This window comes from Choloepus didactylus, chromosome 7 (assembly GCF_015220235.1).
Source record: "Choloepus didactylus isolate mChoDid1 chromosome 7, mChoDid1.pri, whole genome shotgun sequence".
Lineage (NCBI taxonomy): Eukaryota > Metazoa > Chordata > Mammalia > Pilosa > Megalonychidae > Choloepus > Choloepus didactylus.
Window position 1 is genome coordinate 83,909,622 of NC_051313.1, and position 22,365 is coordinate 83,931,986.

A 22,365-nucleotide genomic window follows, 5' to 3' on the forward strand; every position below is an offset into this window, starting at 1 on the left:
AGATTATGTAAAATCAGCACACTCCAATTGTTGAGAACAATCCATTATAAATTTCAGTTAAGTGAAATAGTTTACAGAAGCAGTAGATACTCAACTGAGAAATTGCAAACAAAAAGCACCCACAAATCCTTTCCAAAAAGAAAGAGAAGTTGATAAATATTGCATTAGATCAAGTATATCTCTAGCATAAAGGAAACTTCTAACACCTCTTTGAGATTGTTTGAAAAATATGATGAAGGAGGAACAGGAAGACTAAAATTGGTTAGAATCATGCATGTTAATCAAGGGCAAATGGATTCTGGTCTATTTCATCAGTGCTGCTACGGCATTACAGTAAGATTTTCATCCCAAATATCTGACAGGTTAGTTAAGAACTATGAAAATCACTTACCAGTTTGAGCACATAGAGTCACTGGAATGGTTTGGGGTAACTGACTTTTGTCTAGCAGAAGAGTATGAATGAATATTTGTATTAGTTATGTAATTAATTCGATTATTTATGGACACTTTATATTTCAAGCTGACTAAACCAATATTGCTATTCTTAAATTTCATTAGTTAAATTTGATTTATTTGCAACCTGTAAAAAGCTTAATATAACCTGCTTTAGATTACCTCTGATTGTATTATTTAAATTTGTGGATATTACAGTAAGTGTCTCTGAGGTATAGTAAATCTGAGTTTAAAAATAAACTAATGTAGATGGAAAAATCACTATAAATATATAAAACTATTCCAAAAATCAAGAAAATTATTTTTAAACACTTGCTGGTAGCCCTGACAAAAGGAATTAAGGATCAATATTAAGGAAAATAGTACCAGCAATCTATTAATCTTGCTGTTTATGAGTATTGAACAAACATGATTTTAAATATCTTTTTAAAAGAATATTTCTGTTCAGTAAATGATATTTTTTCATATCACCAAAATAAATACTTTTCAGTTTTGTACTTAGTCTTTCTTAGTGTACTTATGATCTAGGACATGGCAAAATTAAGAGAATATGGCTCAGTAAATATTAAATCAAAATTGCTTAACTGTAATAATGGATGACTATAAATACACATGTTCAAATACTCTTTAAATGTTTATCTGGAGGAAATGTAATATATTTGTTAGACCTGAATATCAAGAAAAGGATGGTTTTTCTTTGTTTGTTTTTTTTTAAGTCTTAATAACTGACAATTCATGCCTTTTCCCTTGACATGAGGCTTTCACATCTGGTACTTGACCCAAGTTATTTATCAATAACTGGAGGGAGAACCAATGAGGGAGGGGCTATAGACTCCAAGAAGTTATTTATTTGAATTTGCCTTTTGCCTGCAAATGGAACATTTGTTTGTGAAGAGCCTTGTAATGTTTCTTAGAGAACAAACTAGTTAATACGCTACATCACAAGGGGACCTGACAATGAAAATAGATTAGAATGCAAATGATTTCTCAGTCTAAGTAAACATAGAAATCCACTGGCATGTTTGGGGATAATTAACTTCTGTTAAGAAAATATGCTATCTATTAACTAGTTATTGACTGTTGTCTTATCACTAATGATGGTTAGAGCTTCTTTTTATGAGGGAACTTAATTTGGTTTCTCTTATCTTGCTCAGGCCCCTTTAGAGCAGCAAGTCTCAAATATCTTTAGATAGGCGATCACTTTGAAGGACAAAAGACATAAAGGTCTGCCTATTCTCTAACTTGTTTCTGCATAAAATTCTTATCAGAAATCATCAGATCAAGCTTTGTTTGCATGTGTGAACTGCCAAGGAGGGGAGACGGGTTATACACTTAATTATTCCGAGTATCTGTACATGTGGCACGGTTGAACCCACACTCGACATTTACAGCTTCATTGGACTCGGGTGCACTCACCCTCGGTCCAGGAGGGTTTTGAGCGCCAACAAAATGGAACTCAGGTGTGGCCCTTCAGCCCCAAGAAGTGGCATTAATAACTGCACCTTAGAATTCCCTGATTTCGGAGCAAATTCTTTATTGCTGAGATAGGTGACAAACTCATTATGCATAATAAACATAGGGATCAAGGCCTCAAAACATTATATCCATGTGCGATTTAGAATTAAATAGTGCCATGCCACTTAACATGAGTATGTTGAGTTAAACCTCAAGTAGTTAGATGATGTAAGATAGAGGACAAAGTGGGAGAAAATATGTCCTAATTGTTATTTTAAAATTAAATACATATAAAATATGCCTTAATACAATCTGAATTAAAATACATTAATACAGTGAAAAATATTTAGCCCAAAAATATATTTTAAATAATACAGCAAAATAAAAAGTTGTAAAATAATTAGCATCTTTATACACTAAGCTTATTATGGTCAAGCGACACACACACTTCAGATAAATCTTATTTAACTACCCCTAAGTTCAGTGAAACCTCTCACTTTGATCAGTATTCACTTTTGACAGATTCGTGAGGAAATGAGCTTTGAGTTGTATCATATATCACTCTTGGACCTGAACTTGAAATTTTTTTTTCCCTTTGGAGTTTCTTAAACTTAGCTTTGTCCTAATAATCCTGCCTTATCTTGGAGGTTTTGCTGCTTTGGGTCCACTTGTCTGAAAGAGTTTTCTCTGTGTTCACCTGATGCTTCATTCAATTTAATCCAGCTGACCAGTTATACTGGCATGACTTTGATCAGTAGAATTTTTACATTATAGCCCCAGCTAAATGACACAATAAAGATGCCCATTTGTCCTATTTCCTGAGACACCTAGTAGTTCAACAAATTTAATGTAATTAATGCTATCTTTACCAGCCGGCTAATAAATGGATAAAACTCCTCTCATATGGGCTAGTAACCATGGCATAAAAGTTGCAAATTCAAATCTTTTTTTTTGCGTCGTCTCCTCTTAGAAGCCTGTGTGAGTTCTATGACAAGAGATGGTACAAAAGGGGAGTACCTGCCTTTACTCTAAAGTCATTAAAGAACATCAGGAAGCAGTGACAATAAATACCGTATATCTTGGGAAGGTGGTCACAAACAAGAGTGAAAAATAATTTTAGAACAAGAGTGATAAGTAAACTTGCAAAACCATTCTGAGGATTCCCTGAAACAGCTTCACATATAACTTAACCTGGACATTCTCAATCCCAGGATATTAAAAATGTTGGAAAATAAAAATTTTTATAAAGCATTACTTATAATTTTGAAAAGCGTTATACTTTTGAAAATAGTGATGTATTTCTAGAAGAATATAAGCATCATACAAATCTAATTGCAAAATTTTAAGTACCTTGAACCATATGGAGATTCAGACATTATCTAATTTTATAAATTGCCCACTGTTACTTATCTGTCAAAAGAGAATATCTGTCCTATCTTAAAAGATAAGATAATTAAAATGCGAGGGTGTTGAACAAAAAAAACTAAAGTCAGGAATAGTAATTTTTCAAGTTAACTTCAAATAAAATGAAAACTGAGACAGCCAACTAATCAGAGGCTATTGCTTCTCTGATTAGTTTCCTGTCTGCTTCATAGAAACACTTAAAATGAGGAAAAACATATATTAACATTAAACAAACAGAACAAAATTATTAACCAAATAAGAAAAAGTGCAAAGGCAAGGGTCTGATTTACTTGTCCACTAAACTTTCTAGCCTTGGTTTTCTGAGTCTGTTCAGTTTTGCTTTGAACACCATCTTGTGGACAAAGGAGGTATATCACAGGTTCTCAACAGACAAGACTGCAGAAAAGCTAAACCTTATTTAATTCCTAATACATAGCCCTAAAAGGTACTTTATAAGCCAAACATAAAATGAAAAATTTTACAGGCGACATATCTTAATGTAAATACTTAAGCTCTATGATATAACATGTGACTAAAATTTCAACGTCTTAAGTAGAGAAATGGAGCATGTGTGGTTATTTAAAGACATTAAATTATTTTGATCACGAAGTGAAATATTTAAAAGGTTAAGACTGGCTATGGCTATGTTTTTGTTATGGTTAGAATTGATGTTGATATCCTCAGTTGGAAAGAACAATGAACAAACTGTGGAATCTAAAGACAAAGGGAAGAATAATCCATAAGGCCATAAATATTAATTTGTCCTACCTTGTTCTTTGCTTAGAAAGGTTTCTATCTGAAAGTGTTAATTAATCTTGGTATGAAATATAAGACTGGAATTCAAACATGCTTGTAAAGGACAAACAGTTTTAATTGTCGCTGGCTATCAAGGCCATTACTTTGGTATTTGGTATTTAAACACGTTGCTTGGAGTGCAAACAACAGATAATTCAGGAAATTTGATAATTCTTCCCTGCTGTGGACATTACTGCCATCTTTATAGACGTAAAAAGATGTTTTGGAATTGACTAAATTAGTACAAGAGATTTGGCATCCACCATTATTTAGGGGGAAAATTCCCACCCTACTCTGGGGTCCAAATTATCCAATTAATTTTTATGAAAGGAATTAGGCAACTGCCAAATCTCTACTTCATTTGGGGCTGTATTAGCTGGACCCAGTCTTTCTTTGCTGCCCTTTGTTGCATGTCATGTACAGAGATGAGTAAGGAAATGTGAAGGTAAGCAATAAACTAGGATGAGAGAAGCATGAACCAAGTAGACACAGGCCCATTTTTCTAATTATGACAAGGGCATATTTAGTTATGTGTTAACAACAAAAAAAAAAGCTTGCATCATTGTGACAATTCTACTTTGAAATTGCTTCAAATAATTGTATATCCCACCTCCTCTCCTCAATCACCTGAATAAATACCAATCCTTGAAACAGGAATAAACCAAACATTAATTAAATAATAAAAACAAATATTTCTAAATATATACACTTTGTAAGAAAGGAGGCATGACCCACTCTGTGGAACTAAAATGAACAGAATCCAAAAAACAAGAAAACTGAGTCTTTATGTATATGAAAGCATCAACTCAAGGAAAACTAAAAAAATACTACGTTGATCACAATCAGCATAAAAGTCCATGAAAACTTAAATGATAAAAGAAATATTTTTGAATTAGCAAAGAAGCAAAAGGATAAACCTATTAGTTCATATGAAAAAATAATCCTTGAAATCATAAATTATTTAAGTTTAGGACAAATTCAATTCATATGAGTGGTAGATAAGTTATAAGCATTCAGAGTGTAGTTCAACAAATTAAAAGCTCAAGATATACATATAGCACCAGAATTTGGATTTATGTACACTTTTTTGGGGGATAAATTATCATTCTACTAAGAAATGCACACGTATATTCCAGTTGTGTAGTTTAAAATACAGCACCGTCATAGGTATTGCACAGGAAAGAAAATGAAAATCATTTTAAAGTCAAAACACTTAAAATAAATAAAACAAACTCAGAAAATAAAATAAATAAACTTGGAATTGAAAAAATACACCATAAATCAACATGAAATAACTAAAAGGTTGTATGTATGCACAGACATGTAGACAGTACCTGACCAGCAGTTCAGTTCATCTAGAGTGAAAACCAGTTCAAGTCATGGGTGCATTTGAAGAGACGTGGCATACATCTCAGGCCAACTTCATTCACAGCTTTTCCCAATTTCAGTGGGCTTGGCTTTTCACACTCATTTTTCAATTAACAGACAAAAGCAATAATCTTACTTTGCTTTATCCAAATTGGAGGCTGCACTGCTCCTTAAAGACATATGAACTCCTGACTTCTGTACAGAGGTGCTCTGGGTGTCATGCTGTCAGCATCCATAGGACTTACCACCAAGATTTCAGCAACATCCTCTGCCTAGTAGTCAAGAAATCAGTTGTTTTCAACTAACAGTTTCTCCAAATAACATATAGCTAGGCAATAAAAATACTGTTCAGAAATTTGTTTGGTGATTGTTATATTTTCATTTCATTTCCGAAGATAGGCCCTTTGCAGCACCTGTTGCATCCCCCAGGAGTGAGTGGTAACTCTTTGGTCTCAGTGTTCATTGCATATTCAGTTACATGGCTTTTCTTTGCTGTTCTTGCTGCAACTTCTGGAGAGACATTATTCTCCTTAAGACCTTATGGGGTTCACCTTCTCGATATGCATCTGCTGACACCATACATTCATCCAGGGCAAGGAGGTTTCTTTTCCAGTTTCTAAAAACCCTGTCCTTTGTTCTGATGGCCAGTTCTTGGCTTAAATTCTGAGGGTGATGAGGTCATTGGATAATGCGTACAGGGGCTCAAACACCTTGCTAGGTTATTTAAGCTTCAAGAGTACCAAAGATGATGTGGTGTCTCCCACACCAAATACCCCTTAGGGAAAGCATCTCAGAGAAGGGACTACAGTGTGTTAGACTTTTCTTGGGGAATATGTGCTTATACAATCAAAATCTGTTCTTCCTTTCTCATGCAGTACATATTCATCCCAGTAGTGATTGCTATGACTTGAGCTCATTATACAGAATTAATAAAATCATTTCAGTAGTTGGTGATGGTGGGTTTTGGGCTTCCTAATAACATAACCTCCTTCCAAGACATAAGTTAAAAAGTGAAGCTCTTATTGCCCATTTCTCTGCATAAATAGGATAGATACAGGATGGTCTAAGATTCTTAAGCTATAAAAATTAGTCAAAAACATTCAACAGGAGCAGTGAACTATATCAAAAAAGTTGACAAAATTTTTAGTAATGAGAGTAAATTTAAATACCAAGAAATCTTCAGAATAAATCTAAAACTTTAAAAGTCAGAAACCAAATCCAAACACATGTTGTTGAGACTACAGTGTACCTCATTGTCAGTCACTAAATCACAAGATGTAATTTCCTCTTGAAGAACTAATATGTTTGCTTGTGTATTTCATATAAAACCTCAAATAAGAATCGTAGTAATGGTAAAGCAAAACATAGAATGAATTTGGGAAAAATCTAAAAATGTTGACAGTGCAATTACCATTGTAATAGCATTCAAATTGTTGCTTTTAATGTCTGGTCTACATCAAAAAATAAAAAGGCCCACATATAATGAGGATTTGATGGTAATAAGATAGCTCCAATGGCAAGGAGCAATCACCAGGAACCAATCTTCCTCAGGTGTGTTGCTCATTTTCCACTTGTCCGCTGACGGGCATGAGACACAGGATAGAGGCAATCTTCTGGGTTACATCTTCCATTAGGGCCTGGGGGGCCCTGAGGACCTGGGGAACCTGGTGAGCCTGGCAAACCCAAGGCTAATGGAATAAAAGACCCCATCAGAATGCAGATCACATATGACCCTCTCTTCCTCCCTCCAATGTGGATCATTCTCACTTGACTTGTGCTAACACATAAAGGTCAAAGAAGAGAAGGGATGGTTTCCATTCTCAGAGGCTTGCTTGTATTATGAAGATAATACCACAGTTACCTGAAGTCCCAGGAAGACCCGGGCTCCCTGGCAGCCCAATACCAGGTTCACCTCTTTCTCCCTTCTGTCCTCGATAGCCTACATGAGAGATATATAAAAAGAGAGAAACACAAAAATTGTGTTCTATGACAACACAGCACATGCAAGGACCATTTTCTGAGTCTATGGTATTTTATTTAAATAAATATCTTAGTCTATGATATATATATTTGCTAAGCATAAATAGTATAGCAGCTATGTATTTTGCATTAATTACATGTTAAACTCACATATCAAACAATTTAAGTGCAATTAGACAATGAGGATGTTAAAAATATGCAAGTACTATAAAAAGTTCCAACTAGTTAAACTCTACATAGCGAGATTTTTGGCACTAAAATGTCACCTAAATAAATCAATCATGCATATCCTCTTTCAAGTAACTATAATAGGCCATGTGACCCCTTTTTAATAGGAATTCTGATTGGATTCTAGGTACAGCCTAAATAAAGGAAGTTGGGCTTAATACAAGGACTAGATAATATGTTAAGAATTTTTTCCTCGGTCTGAAAATTAAGGGAATGGAAGGAACAAAAACTCATGATTTTAGTAACAGCAAGAGATTGAGTACACTTAAGTCTACCCAGCTCAAGAGTCAAGACAAATATGTCTTTGTTCAAATTACTAACTATAACAAAGTACATCCTTTCTAAAAGGCCCACATATATTGAGGATTTTTATACAAAGCACTAGGAGCTTCAACAGTATTAGACAACAAGAGGAGACTGAGGGATTATTCCAAAATCACTTCAACAATGTAAGATAGTTTAACCAAACTGAGTTAGGTCTAAGATCTGTGTACATTTCAGGACAAACTCATTCTGGTTCTTAAATTTGCTTGTTGTCACTTGAGCTGGAATGATACAGAAAAATCCGTGCCTCAGGGAACACTTATCCCTGGTTTAAAAGAGCATAAAATTTATCTGGGTTTTATATATTGGGCATCCATGTAAGACCTTGTTCAAAGAAAGGCTAAAAGAGTTTCACAGTGCTGGTAAATTGTCTTTATTTCCAACTTTTTCACACTCAAACAGCAGCTTAAAGATTGTTGCCCGTCCCAAATGAACAGAGCAGTCATGCAGAACCATGCCAACACACAGCAAGGGTATATGGAAGAAAGCATCTCTGTAGGAAACAACACGTCATAAATTAGTTGTGCCTTTTCATAAAGGTATGATAGGAGGAGAAAATTTAGTGCTCCCTATGGACACTATGTACATTCAATTATTTCCCTTAATTGTCAAGAATTAGATATCAGTTTTGGGTTTACCAATCTCAGTTTTGATTTAGCCATTAAATGTATACATTATTATCCAAAAAACATTTATTTCTTTGCCTTGGAGTTGTGACCAGACCATTAAAATAATGAAAATAATGGAAACAAGTATACACATCTGGGATATATTTTGAAATGCATATTGGAAATACAGCCGGAGAAAACCTGCAAACATTTGTATCTGAAAGCTGTGTTACAGATGTTCAATACAATGCTAGATCCAAGAGAGAAGAGTGGCTTGGATATGTGACACAGTATCTTAAGTTGATACATATTCAAATTTAAAATAGTTCCAGGATTTCTTCCTTCTAAGTGATTTTCACTTAACATATGTGAACAAAGAAGAAATGTTTGTACTGAGAGTCATTTGAAAGAATCTTTCTAAATCCATTATTTAAACATCTGGAGTAAAATTACATGCATTAGATGAGGTAGATTTGATAGATCAATGCAGTCCCCAGTATAGCAGAAAGATTGTAAAGTGGACTCTCAAGCTATCTCAGTAAGTACTTAAAATCATTGGCTAAAAGAATGAGGAAGAAATATATAATAAAGATGTACAAACTTTTAATTAAAGAGAGGATTAACAAGACTGTAACACAATTCCAAATGAAGAATATATCTGCTAAATCCTACATATTTTATTGAAATTCAGTTCCTAGATTTTAATATAATGTAAAAAATATATTATTCCATATGTATTTCAGTGCATCTAGTATCACAAAACAAGAAATAATGATTTGTATATTTGTATAATAGGGTAGTATTTACACCCTTCTTATCAAATGTAAAAATTTATTTGTACAAGTTTCTCAGTTCATTAGAGTAAAAACCACCTGCCATTAACAGATAAAGCCTTTGAATTTCATAATCACTTGAGAACTTTCTACTCTTAAATTTCCCAATCAGGGCCCAAGCTCATTCATTATAAAGGCTGCCATGAAGCTACTGGGTCTAGTTTTGCAATTGCTTCATAAAAGTCTTCAGATAGCAATGCTAATAAATTCAGTAATACCTTTCCAGTTTTTAGAACTGAGCTTTTCACTCCTTTAGGGTAGGTTGTACTTAGACTTTTGAAAACCTGATCTATCTGCAAACAGACACAACTTGCAAATACATGTATTTTCATAGACTATAAGTAGACAGGATGACAGTTAATTTCTGCAGCTGATGTGGGAAAACAGAAATAAAATAACGGCAGTGTCCTAATCTAAAACATCTAGAGATACTAGGCTTTGATGAAACTTGGTGTTTTGTGTAGTTTGTCAGGTGGTAGACTGTTATTATTTCCAGCAAGAAGATTTCAGTTTTAACTCCAGAGATTAACTTCTGAAGTTTCAGATCTATGCATCTATGTGGCTTTTCGTAATGGACAAATGAGGCCAGAAATGGGCGGTACTGGCATCTTGAGAGAGACAATTCTTCACGTTGGAGACTTCCCCCTGTCTTACAAGGTGTTTAGCCTTCCTGCTTGTGGCCCACTAATCTGCAGTGCCCTTAAGTCCTTTTGACACACACTTGACTGCCCTCACATTTCTAAATGCCTCTCCTGATAACAAATTTGAAAGGTCAAATTTATACCAGTCAGATGAACTACCCTATGGGCCATGGCTTACAAATAACAGAAGGTTTTCCTTCACTAGAAATCAATAATAGCTAAATTTGAGAAGTCCAAAAATAAGAACCATCCCCAATATTGTCCTTTTAAACCTAACGGAGGACACAGGGAATGGATTTATCCTTTTTTTCCCCACTAATCCCACATCCACTCAATGTGTGGGCTCTTTCTGAAATGGATAGGGCTTTCACGTGTGGCATCTAATCCTCAGGGTATTCATAGGGGTGGAGAATCAGCTGTGTTTGGAAAAGGTGTACCTAAAGTTCTTTCTCATAACATTTATCCAAGAGGGTAGAGTCTGCTTAGAAAACTGGCCTCTCCTCCTTATGTGAGGTAACCCAGCTGGGTCATGCTTCTCAGGGCTTTTAGAGCCTAACATGGCTCATTCTCACTCACCCCAGAAGTCCAGCGATCAGGCCCTGGGCTGTAGAACAGAGGCAGGGAACAAAGAACACCAAGGAAAGTTCTCCTCCCAATGACACATGGTCAGCAATAATCAGAACCCCATGGGATAATTAAAATCTAAGTGTCTGTTTATGCTTTTCAATTTAAAAAAGACATCAAAAATCACCCCTTCGGGAACTTCGAAAAAATGCAGACAAGGTGACCCAACTCAGAATCATAATGGTCTCTATTCTCACTTCAAGATCAGGGTGCTGGAAGAGGATCATTGTCAGAATGAGCAGTACCTCCCCTTTTCAACTTGGATCATGGACTTCTAATAGTCGGATGTCAATTTTCTCACTCCTCTCTACATGTCTCCCACTCTTCAGAATAAGCACAAGAAACTTTATGAGAACACTTTTCATTTTTGTCCCTCCAAAAGATAATAAGGGACGCATTCCATAGTGCATATTTTAAAGCAAACCACTTAATTTTAAGTGAAATGGATTTCTTTCTGAAAAACACTGAATAAAATGTCTCTTTTAGAAATTTCATAAGTGCTACCATCAAACTGAATAGTGAGTGGGCAGAGTGCTATGTCACACTGTGCCCACATTTTCTCTCCCTTTTTGTGTTGCATTTCTCATTCCAACACTTTCTCTAACTCAGTCATGGAGTGACATGAATAGGCTTGAGTCTACCAACAGCATCTGAAGAAAACTTTTAAATTAGCAGAGCAAATCTTTGAAGTTATATGCCTAACTTCACTTTCTGAGCACTTCATGCTATGGAATCCACTAGAGCAAAAACCTTAATTCCTTGTGCACTCCTGGAGAGGTGCCAAAAATCAAATAGCAGCCTCATTTTCTTTCTTCCTTTTTTTTTTTTTTCAGTAAGATTTTATCTGTGGATTTAGACAGGATTGTTAGTAAAGCATAACCACAGGTAAACATTTCTTAAAAATGAATCTCACTTTTTGCAAGTTTTGTTTTTTTCTACTGTAATTCTGGCAAATTTAACAAATACTGAAAAAGAGGTATCATGCAAAGGTTGAAGAGATGCAAACTAAGTTATATTCATGATATGTCTGTTGTCAGAAACACTAAGGTGGGACAAAAGTTTTGTCAATTTTAGTAAATCCTAATTTAAAAAAAATGGAAATCATATATGAGGAAGTCTTTCAAATTAAAGAATTGCATTCAAAAGCCCTACTGGGGTAAAAGCAGGCATCTACTCCTAGGCAGAACAACAGGTGAAATCTAGAGATCCGGGTGGTGTTTCCAAAAGCCTTACTAATATAATGACTTAGAATTGTCTCTGACTGAGCGTCTTCCAACTGGGCTTTCCTTACACGAGTGAGAATATACACTGCCAGGTCTTAGTGTGGAACAGGTAACTCTCTGAACACTAGATCTGTAATGGCAGTTTCAGAAGTTTTCCTTGATAATCCTAATTCTCCATTGTTCTTATCCTCTCGGATTGCTGCCGCAGGAAGCATCTGTCCACGGTTTTCTCACACGGATGTTAATACTCCTTTTCTTCATGTGGTTTAAGGCCTCATCCGTCTTCAGATGGGCTTTCAAGTTCTTCGTTCCAGTCTCATACACTGTGACTTTAGAACAGACCTAGCTTATAAAACACAATGACCACCATCTATACAACAGTGCACACACAGGGGCTTGATTCTACACTTTCCTCTTTCCTCCAACTATCTGTGAGGGTATTTCATTTAAGAGAAATGTAGAATATATGGCTTAGTTGAGACAAACTGGAGCGATTGCACCGTTGTGTTACACTGTGCTAACCACACCAGAAGACTTGTCTACCCTCCTTGTAAGTTAAGATCCTACTGGACACTGTAACTGGGCACTGAACAGTCGTTGCTCTTTAACTTCTGATGAGGGAGGAAACATTAGCCATCTTGGGCACTTCCTTCAGAAAACAAAAGCAAGTCTCCATGGGATAGAGAAGCAGCAAAAGTAAAGTGAACTAGTGAAAGAAAACCAATTTCCGCATATGCAGTATTTTGGACTGTGTTCCTATGTAATTTTGATGTTAACCTCTCCTTTTCTCTTTGATACAAGTTGCTTTCGATTTTTTTTTTTTCAGTGTCTTTAAGCTCCTCTGTGGTAACACATGAAGAGCAGGTTCCCTGGTATTATCTTTCATAATATGTAGTCACTGGATTTAATTCTCAGAATTGTGAATAGTCTAACCCAGGGCCTATTTGGCCACTTTGCTGATTGCTGACCATATTTCTAGAAAAGGGCTGTACCAGCTTAATTTAGTCAAGCTATATTCCAGATCATGTTTCATCAAATTCTGATTGGTGGGACAAACTGTTTGCCAATTTAAGCAAATTATAGTTCAAAAAATTCTAGAAATCATATGGGGAATTCTTTAAAATTAAGTTGCCATTCACAAACTCTAAAGAAACAGAAGTATTCTAAGTTTTCTCCAAAATATATTTTGGATCAAAATCACTATTTATAGTAGAGTTTCCTAAGACTATTTCCTCAGACTATTTCCTATTTCTTTAAAATACTAAAATTTGATTCTTGATCTCTAACTTACAGTAAAAGAGAGACATAAACAACTCAAAGATTCTTGGATAATAATGATATAAAACTACATATCATTGATGTTATTGTTATAATGAATAATATTAATAAAATGCATTTAAATTGGCAGGCAATTATCAGTTTTAAGTTTGAAGTAGTAATGGTTAAAAATCTGCTAGAATGTCAAATATTAACAAGATATCCTATATTAATCATTTTATACATATATAAGTTTGTGCACATATGTAATACATCTTTAAATGTACCTTAAATGTGACTAGCATGTTATGAAAACTGAGAGGTAAATATTAGTAAACATATATTGTTCTTGAAGACTTACCTTGTGGTCCAGGGTCTCCTGGAGGTCCAGGTAACCCATCCTTTCCTGGGGGACCAGGCCTCCCATGAGCTTGAGCTGACAACATTGCTGCTGGCAGCTTGAGTTGGGATAGAAATACAGCCATCCTCTCTTCATTTATGAAAGAAAAAAATCATACACCATGTAATGGAAATATTTTTTATGCCAACATTCTTTATATGATTTTTTACATGAAATTCAATGAAAAAACTGTTGCTTTTTCATTTTAAACATGTCTAATTTACCAACTAGTCTGGCATTTTTTGATTGGTAAAATTAAGATTGAATCCACAAAACTGTCTGAATATAGTTGCAGATGGGCTATGTCAATCAGAATTTCGGTGCTTCAGAGATGTAGCACACTACAGTGGACTGAAGACTAGATTGGAATCTAATTTAACCTCTGCCAATGACTCATGGAGAAAAATCTGTTTAGGTACATTTTGGGTTCACATTTTTAAAACAGTTTTAATGAGGACTTTAAGCCACTTTCCAGCAATATTATGAATGTGTGCAGTGATTTGAAATATGTTCACAAATTCTTTGACACTCTTCCAAAGTGGAGCCTAATTCCCCTCTTCTCGAGTGTGGGCTGGACTTCCTTTTCAGTTGTAATAAATAGAAAGAAGCAGAAATGACAGTGTGCAACTTGAGAGACTAGGTCCCAAAAGGCACTGTGACTTCCTGCGGGTTCTCTCTCCTGGGCTGCTCACTTAACGAAGTCAGCGGTCGTGTGGTGGGAATGCTCGACATGGTCAGTGGAGAGGCCCACATGGTAAGGAACTGAGGCCACCTGCCAACAGTCATGTGAGTGACCTTGGATGATGTGTGCCTTCAGATGACCACAGCCCTGGCTGCTGCAGTGACTGCAACCTCATTCAAGGCCCTGAGCCAGAACCACCCATCTAAGTCATTCTTTGGGTCCCTGGTCCACAGAAAATGTGGGACAATAATGTTTATTGTTTTAAGCCACTAAACTTTAGATATAATTTCTCATATGGCAATAGATAACTCACAGTATGAGACATTTAGGATTTAAAAAAAAAACGACATTATTAATGGGTTTATTAATTGAAAAGATGGTGAATGATTCTACATTCCCCTGTGATTTCACTGTTTAATATAATACTAACATTGGCTCTATACCAGGCAAATATTATATACTTTGTCAACAACTAATTGCTACTTTTTAAAGAAAATATCTAATTGTACACTCAATATTATTTATATTTTTCTGCTTGGGTTTCTAGTTAGTGAGTTGTACTATTCAATCAAGGTTTCGTAGGAAGGACTTCTAATTTGACCAAAGGAAAAAAACTCAGTAAGTGTGCAGATAAGCATGCTCTCACTGAATTCTAACTATAGCAGAGTAAAAATAGGAAAACACTTCATTTTGTGAAACTGAAGAACACATTTCAGAAAACATGTTCAGAAAATAAGAAAATACAAATTAAGAGAAATTGACAAATTATCCAGGACATTAAAAAATGACATAAAAATAACAAAATCTATTGCAGGCATTGAATGATGTTCTCTATGAAGCTGACGCTTCCTAAGTAAGCAATGATGCTTTCTCAAGGAGCATTTCATTGTCATTTGCCCTTCCATTCATTGACCAATCTGCCTGGAGCTTAACACTGTTCACTTGGTCCCAAAGCAAGTACCAGGGAGGAGAGAAAGAAACGATTAAAGGGGCTTCTTCAAAGTCAACTCAGTCACTAGGCCATGAAAGCATTTTTATAGGTGGCATGCACTATTAATACTTTACTTAGAGAATTATATCAATATTTTGACATTAATTAGTCAATAATGCTTCCAGATAGAAGTGAGTATACATTGTAGAAAGTTGGTGCAGTATTAATAACTCAGGAAATTTAAAGGATCTGGAAAATGAGAAAGATCAGAGAAAATGTATATATGAAAATATAAGGATTTTCACTCTAAAACAAATTCCATACAAGATATTTTATTGGTTGTCAATCAAATTAACTAGACATTTTCTATAAGTAGTGACCTACAATGGGTATTTTATACTTTCTGCATTAAGTGCTCATGTTCAGGATTCATGAAGAGAGCCTAAAAGAGATTATCATTTAGATAAGATGTATTCACGTTTTTGTAACCCCATATAAAATAAAGATTGTCTGTTGTTAACTTTATTTGCTGCCTAGGAATCTGTTATATAATATAATTATGCCATTCCTTCTCAGAATTACTTTTTTGAAGATTACTCCAAGATTACACTTGTCATTATAGAATGCTGGGTTATTAATCTCACATAGGCCATTCATCACTAATCAAATTAAATTTATTTAACTAATTCACATAATTTTTATCTCAATATTAAAAAACTTTTGTGTAATTAATTTTGGTAAAAGCATTACTGAAAATTTGTTCAAGTTCTTGTATAGATACAATCTACCTTAATGGTAGATTTTAGGTCTTAATTTAGACCTGCTTGGTTTATTTATATTTTGCATATCTCATACTTAACAAATCTGATATATGAATAACTAGATTTAAAACAGAAAAATAGAAGAGGGCATATCCTTGCCAATACAAAATAAAATTAGCCACAGTTTTTTTTTCCTTTTTCTCACAAATTTTCCTCAAAAATCAAATTCTCTTAGTAAATTCAAATGATTTCATTTATAAAATTAACTTATACACAATTTTTTCAAGGAGATATCTAGTGTGTAATAAGAAATAAGCCTTTAATGTAAAAAATTCAGCCTAGGTTTGGTGCAGATTAGCCTTCCAGAGAATTTTCTTACTGATGAAATTAGTGTTTACTTTGAAAATAAAGACCAAATGACAGGAACATACCAGGTACTATAGCTCACAAAAGCAACACAAAACAAAAAACAAAGCCCAAACTGTAAAGACTTTGTAAAAAGTTTCTCGGGTCCTCTAGTCTTCTTTTCATTCATTTAGTTGAATGCAAAGGCACATTTCACTTAAATGGACACGTAATTCACAATATCTACAGGACCAGAATCTCTGGCCACAGGTTGATTGAGGGTGATGATGGGGAGAGCAATGAAGATGTGATAAATGCTGGACCAAAAGAGTGATACACATATTAAATATTTAATTTTATTTAACCTGACTTCCAGTAAAACTTTTACTGCCTCACTATCCACTTGGAACATGCTTAGTTGATGTTAATGCATTTTGTTTCCAGTAACTTACTAGATAAAACCAATATGTAATTAATACATAGTTATATTTTTCAAATTATAATACTGAATGCAAATATATTTACAGTATGTTGAATCATAAATGGAGTGTTTTATAAACAAATACAAAATCAGTATTTGAAACTGCATACCTATTGTTTTGCACTAAAAAGAAGATATGTATTTCAGTAAAACTTTCTTAATTTGGGACATATCTCTTTGAATACCTTCAATGTCTCAACACAAATAATCACAGTACAAATTTTCCTCTTGATGAATTGAAAGTACTTCATTTTGGATAATTTTTAATATCTTGAGCAAAGCAGAAAATTCTTTTAAGTAATTATTTCTAGCTGTAAATTATCTAGCTTCAAGGTACACCCAGAAATAGTCATTCACCATAAGGGTAATTACTTCTTCTGAACCCTACCCAAATGCTCTATAATTTAAAATAATATGTTTCTAAGCCTCTAAATGAATTGTAAAGGCCTGTAATCTTAATTGCCTTTCCTCTGTTTTCAGGGACCTTTGATCAATTAAACTGATTTTGGCTGTGTTTTCTAACGAGGCAGGAAACTAAAGAGTTCAGATAGAAGCTTGTATAAACCAAACACACAACATATTCCATCTGTCAAGGCAAACCCACAGCAATCATTCTAACAAATGAGGCCAAAAGCTTGGCTTCCTTAGAGAATAGGCTCATTAATATAATGCAGACATTAATATTAATGTGATGATAAACTGCATCACATGGAGAAGGAAGAGACATTCAGATTTCATCTGGCCCATGTCCACCTTGATCTAAGACAGGTATTTGAAGATATACATTTCGCAGACAGAATTTGTCAATATTTTTAAAGAGAGAAATTCATCTTTTTCTCCTATTGCCCATTCAATGTTTAATTGCCTATTTTCTTGGTACAACTGCAACTTAGTTTCTTTTGTTACACCATTATGGAAATAGAATAGTTAATGAGTATTTCCCTTGGGAAATAGATCAGATACTTGATTATATTGTTACCTCTTAGGCTTCAGGTTAAATAATTTTTACTCAGAGGTAGGAATCAGCAGTACAAATTTCCTCTGGAGGTAGGGATGAAGGAGGGGAACTAAAATAAGGAGAGCTGTTTGGAAGTCTGTTCAAGTCCTGAAAGCCTCAGATTCCTTTCTCTACTCTTGGTAGTTGGGCCATTACCCCTCCTCAGTGGTAAAAAAAGATTGAATGTCTCTCTGAAGAGAGTAAATAGAAGGTCTTTTTATCAGGGGCCCCAGATGCTGTTGAGAATGGGGCTTTCATACTGAAAACAAGGAAAATAAGCAAGCCTTGAGCCCTCTTCCCCCATTTAGCTCCCCAAAATAAAGTGTCCCTGGGGAATCTGACCAAACTAAGAGGAAAGACTTAGAGACACTGAATTTAAATGTCCAGTCTTTGTGGTAAAACTCATGTTTTCCAGGCCCCACCATTCACCTATACTTTCAGTCAGGGTTTTAGATTCCACTCTTATGTAGGAGCAGACAACTCAAGAATGTCTGATATTAAGGAAACCCTATAGGCTTAATGACAGAGATCTGAACAAAGAAATGGAAAGAAGGCAATTGGAAGAAACAAACACTATGCTGTGGAGAATAATTTTTAAAAATATCTGTATCCATATCTCCAATTATGCGTATCTATCAAATGATGTGTATATATTATATATACATATATAAATATAATTAATATCTTAGTTATAGAGAAGCAAGAGAAGATATATGCTTGAAACAAGAGAATGTGATTTTATATTCACACACACGTAAACTGACACATACATACACACACACTCATATAGATATTGAGAGAACATCGGGAAAGGTACATTCCTGAACACTGGAAATCTAGAAACAGAAATCTTGTTCAGGGACACTTAGCCCTGACCTTCCTTTTCTCCCACAGTTGCAAGTGTAGCCTTCTTGGTTCCAAGTTTGGCTCAAGAATCAAGAAAGCCAGATGTTTGTACACATTCCTACATGGATTGAGTAAATTCTTCCTGAATGGTGGTGTAAATCCTCAAGTATAGTATGGTAGTATCATACCAAGAATTACTCTTTGCAGATCTGGCAAGACTCTAACTTTTGTAGGCAGCATCACTGGCAACTGCAAAACCCTCATAAAGCCCAAAGAAACTAAGCTAAGATACACAGTCTCTGTCCCTGCTCTGTGTGGTCTCATTGTTTGCAAAAGGACTTTGGCCTGTTGGCCAGTCAAATGAGGAATTTAACCTTAAAGAGAATGTTGTTTGCATACTGCTGTCCATCCGGAAGCCCAGACTTGGGATTAGCAGAAAGATATCTTCCTCCACCATGATTAGGTTTGGGAATGGGCATCAGGATGCTAAAGGAGGGCCTGGGGGCCTGCGGAATAGTCAGTGTGAGATCTATGAGGGATCTGTATCAGCAGGGTCACCTAGGGACCCCAAAGGATGTTTGAGGAGAACACAAGTTTTGGATCCTTATCTAGGGTTTCAAACAGAGGATCCTAATCTGGACACCTGGGATGATAGAGTGGAGGAGCAGGATCTCCCAAGGACTCTCTCGAGTGCCCCCCTGACAGTCCATGACTTTCTGAGCAGAGAGAATTGTTCCTGAGGCTGCAAATGTGGAGGGGAAGCGGAGCAGAGATAAGCATTTACTGTCACTAACACAGCTCTCTTGAGCAATGACTAAGAAAAAGGGAGGCAGATGGGAGAGATTTAAAGTCTTAGTGCTACTTAACTATAATCATTTTAACATGTGAAAATTAATTTTTGCTTTTATAGCAAAAGCTTCCTGAAAAATACAACTGTGACCTTGGAGCTCTATGATTTGTGGAACCTGAGTTTTTCTTTTTGGTACATGATATTCAAAAGTTAAGGAAAAGGTGAAATTTTCTAAGTGGAAAATTAAATGTACTGAATTGAAATGATCTTGAGACAAATTAAATGAGTGCTAAATAACCAAATTCTGGGTTTCAGGTACAATTTTGTTTGAGAGAAGACAGCTTTTGCCGGACTGGTGCCAGTGAAGATAAAGGGGAAGGGGTTATCACTTTTGGAGCCTCAGAGGCTACCTGCCTTGGGAAAAACGTCCCCCTCCTTTGGGGTTACTTTAGAATGTTGTCTTGAGGCCAAGACGTCTGCAACTTCTTAGGGATCACTGACTCCCAGGGGGATCCAGCCACTCACCTGGACTTAGCCAGCCAGGAAGAGACTGAGAGGGGCAGTGGGAGAGATGGGGGTGAAGACAGGGGAGACCTGGAGAAGAAGCCGCGCTCCTCAGATTCTAGGCAGAGGGACTTCTGAGATAGGAAGGAGGGCAGAATGCAGAAGAAAAGGGTGAAGACTTCAAGGAGGAGCTGCTTAGAAAGTGCATGCCAGGCAAGCCTGCTCAAGACAGCTGGAGAGTGGGCCCAATTCTCCACGAGGCTGACAGTCCTTCGTGGAAGTAACCGCAGATGGCCTGGAGTGGGTGGCATGGAGCTTTCCTGCTGCAGACTACCAGGGACCATCCCTTCATCCAGTGTACACTGGACTTGGAAAATGAACACCACTCCCCACCCCACATTGCAGTCCTTATTGTATTTTTCTGATAATGCTTGGTTATATTTCCTGACATTCCTAACCAAGTTTGGACTAGTTATTAAAATATTAAATATATGCTTTTATCCAAAACCTTTTACGAAATTGAAGTTCAACATTAAAGCTGCCTGATACACAAGACAGTAAATGACAATAGAGCCTGAGGAATTGAAGTTGGAGAAGAATTTGACCACGATTCTAAAAGGAGAACTTGCTGGCATTTCTCTGTTCATGAGTCCGGGTGCTGTCTGAGATCTGTATGACCCGCACCTAGGGCTGGCTTAATGGGCACGCTATCTGGGCCCCATGCCTGGTTTAAGGCTCTGATATTGCTGTCTTGACATTCTTAATAATTTGTGAATAAGTGGCCCTGCATTTTCATCTTGCAAATTATGTACCTGGTCTTGTCTGTAACTCTACATTTTTCAGGTTCCACAGAGTGCTTGAGGTGTCTTTTCTTTTCAGACAGCTTATGATTGAGTGATGCTTGTTGGGGGGAAAGTTTAGATTTCAAAGTTTGGAGCCCATTCCATGATGCTGATTCAAGGAACAAATAATGATGAAAATAAAAGGAGATTTCTATATTTAGGGGCAACATTATAATTACAAAGAGAAAATGGATAGCTCAAAAACAGTGTGGACAATTGTAGTAATAAACTATCATGTCAGAGCAAGGCAAAAATATTCAGTAGATATAAAGATAAATTGAAATCAACAGCATAAATTCATGACCTTTTTATAAATACATTTGTTCCCCGATCTGTCACTGAAGTGGTTAAGAGACTGTGCTACTCTGCTCCATCTCCAGTGGTCACATGAAACAAGATGACATGCATCCAAGCACTGAGTTTTGGTCTCTAATACCAATCACTACTTTTCTTTCATGAATTACAACAAATGTAAAATAATAAGACAAGGTGTAAATAATAAGGTGGTATGTGGGAAAAAATAAACCTAATATAAGTGATAGATAAGAGTATGATTTTAATAATGTTTAATCAATTGTAACAAAGGTAACTACTGTTTAAAAAAAAAAACAGTACAATTATTAAAAAAAGTGCTGTCATCAATGGTAACAGATGTTCCACACCAGTGCAAGGTGTTGGTGGTGGGGTGTTGTATAGGAGTTCTGCGTTTGATGCACGATTGCTTTGTAAACACACAACTCCTCTAATAAAAAAAATCAGGGATCTTTGGATGGTAGCTGACTCTGCGTTTGCAGCAGAAAGACTAAAGATGGACTTGGGGCATCTTGTAATCTTATTCCTTGCTAAAGTCAACAATCTTTTGGTTTATAGGTGTTTAGCAAAGAAAGCAGGAACCATGAAAGGCAATATGGATTTGTTTTCTAAAGACAAATAATTCCCATTTTATTACTCTTGCAGTTGAGGGGACTGATTCTGATTTTAACAGGTCATTTGACAAAATATTATGATAGCCTTATAAATAGATAAAGAAATATAGGGTGAATATTAGGACAACTATATGGATTCAGGCTCATTAAACAATAGATTAATAGATTATTCACAATTGGGCAGGAGGAATCCAATGGCACTGAGAAGTGCCTTTTCCTTGTCTCTATATTACCCTATGTTTCTATCAACAACTAGAATGATTACATGCTTATAAAATTTGGAGACGATACACAGTTATGAGGGTCAGCCAATATGCCATACAAGAGATATGTTCTAAATGGTATTCAGGTTGGAACAATGTATGAGCATAAATCACTTGAAATTTAATAAGAAGAAACCTAAACTCACACACTATGATTTTAAAAATAAACTCACAATTCCAGAATGAGAAACACCTAATTAAAAATTTTTGTATAAAGAATATCTAGAGTTACTAATTAATTGCAAACTCAGAATGAATCAACAGCATGATATGGATGCTCAAAAACACAGAAAATGCTAAGTTAGGCTGAATTATTGAAGTGTCTAGATAAGGGCTGACAAACATTTTCTGAAAAGGGCCAGAGGGTAAATATTTTAGGTTGTGTGGGTGTTATGGTCCCTGTC

The 22,365-nt window shown here is 35.6% G+C and overlaps 1 protein-coding gene across 1 annotated transcript in view; it reads right to left on the reverse strand.

Moving 5' to 3' along the window:
• Positions 1 to 6,872: 6,872 nt before the first annotated feature.
• The window catches only part of COL19A1 (collagen type XIX alpha 1 chain), a 341,781-nt gene continuing 326,288 nt past the window's right edge, over positions 6,873 to 22,365 (reverse strand). Inside the window, exons 51-53 of the mRNA XM_037844663.1 lie at positions 13,555 to 13,683; positions 7,337 to 7,414; positions 6,873 to 7,163 (exon numbers count right to left, since the gene is read on the reverse strand). Of these exons, the coding sequence (XP_037700591.1) occupies positions 7,036 to 7,163; positions 7,337 to 7,414; positions 13,555 to 13,683 (335 nt within the window). The 3' untranslated portion in view covers positions 6,873 to 7,035. The remainder of the gene's footprint in view (positions 7,164 to 7,336; positions 7,415 to 13,554; positions 13,684 to 22,365) is intronic.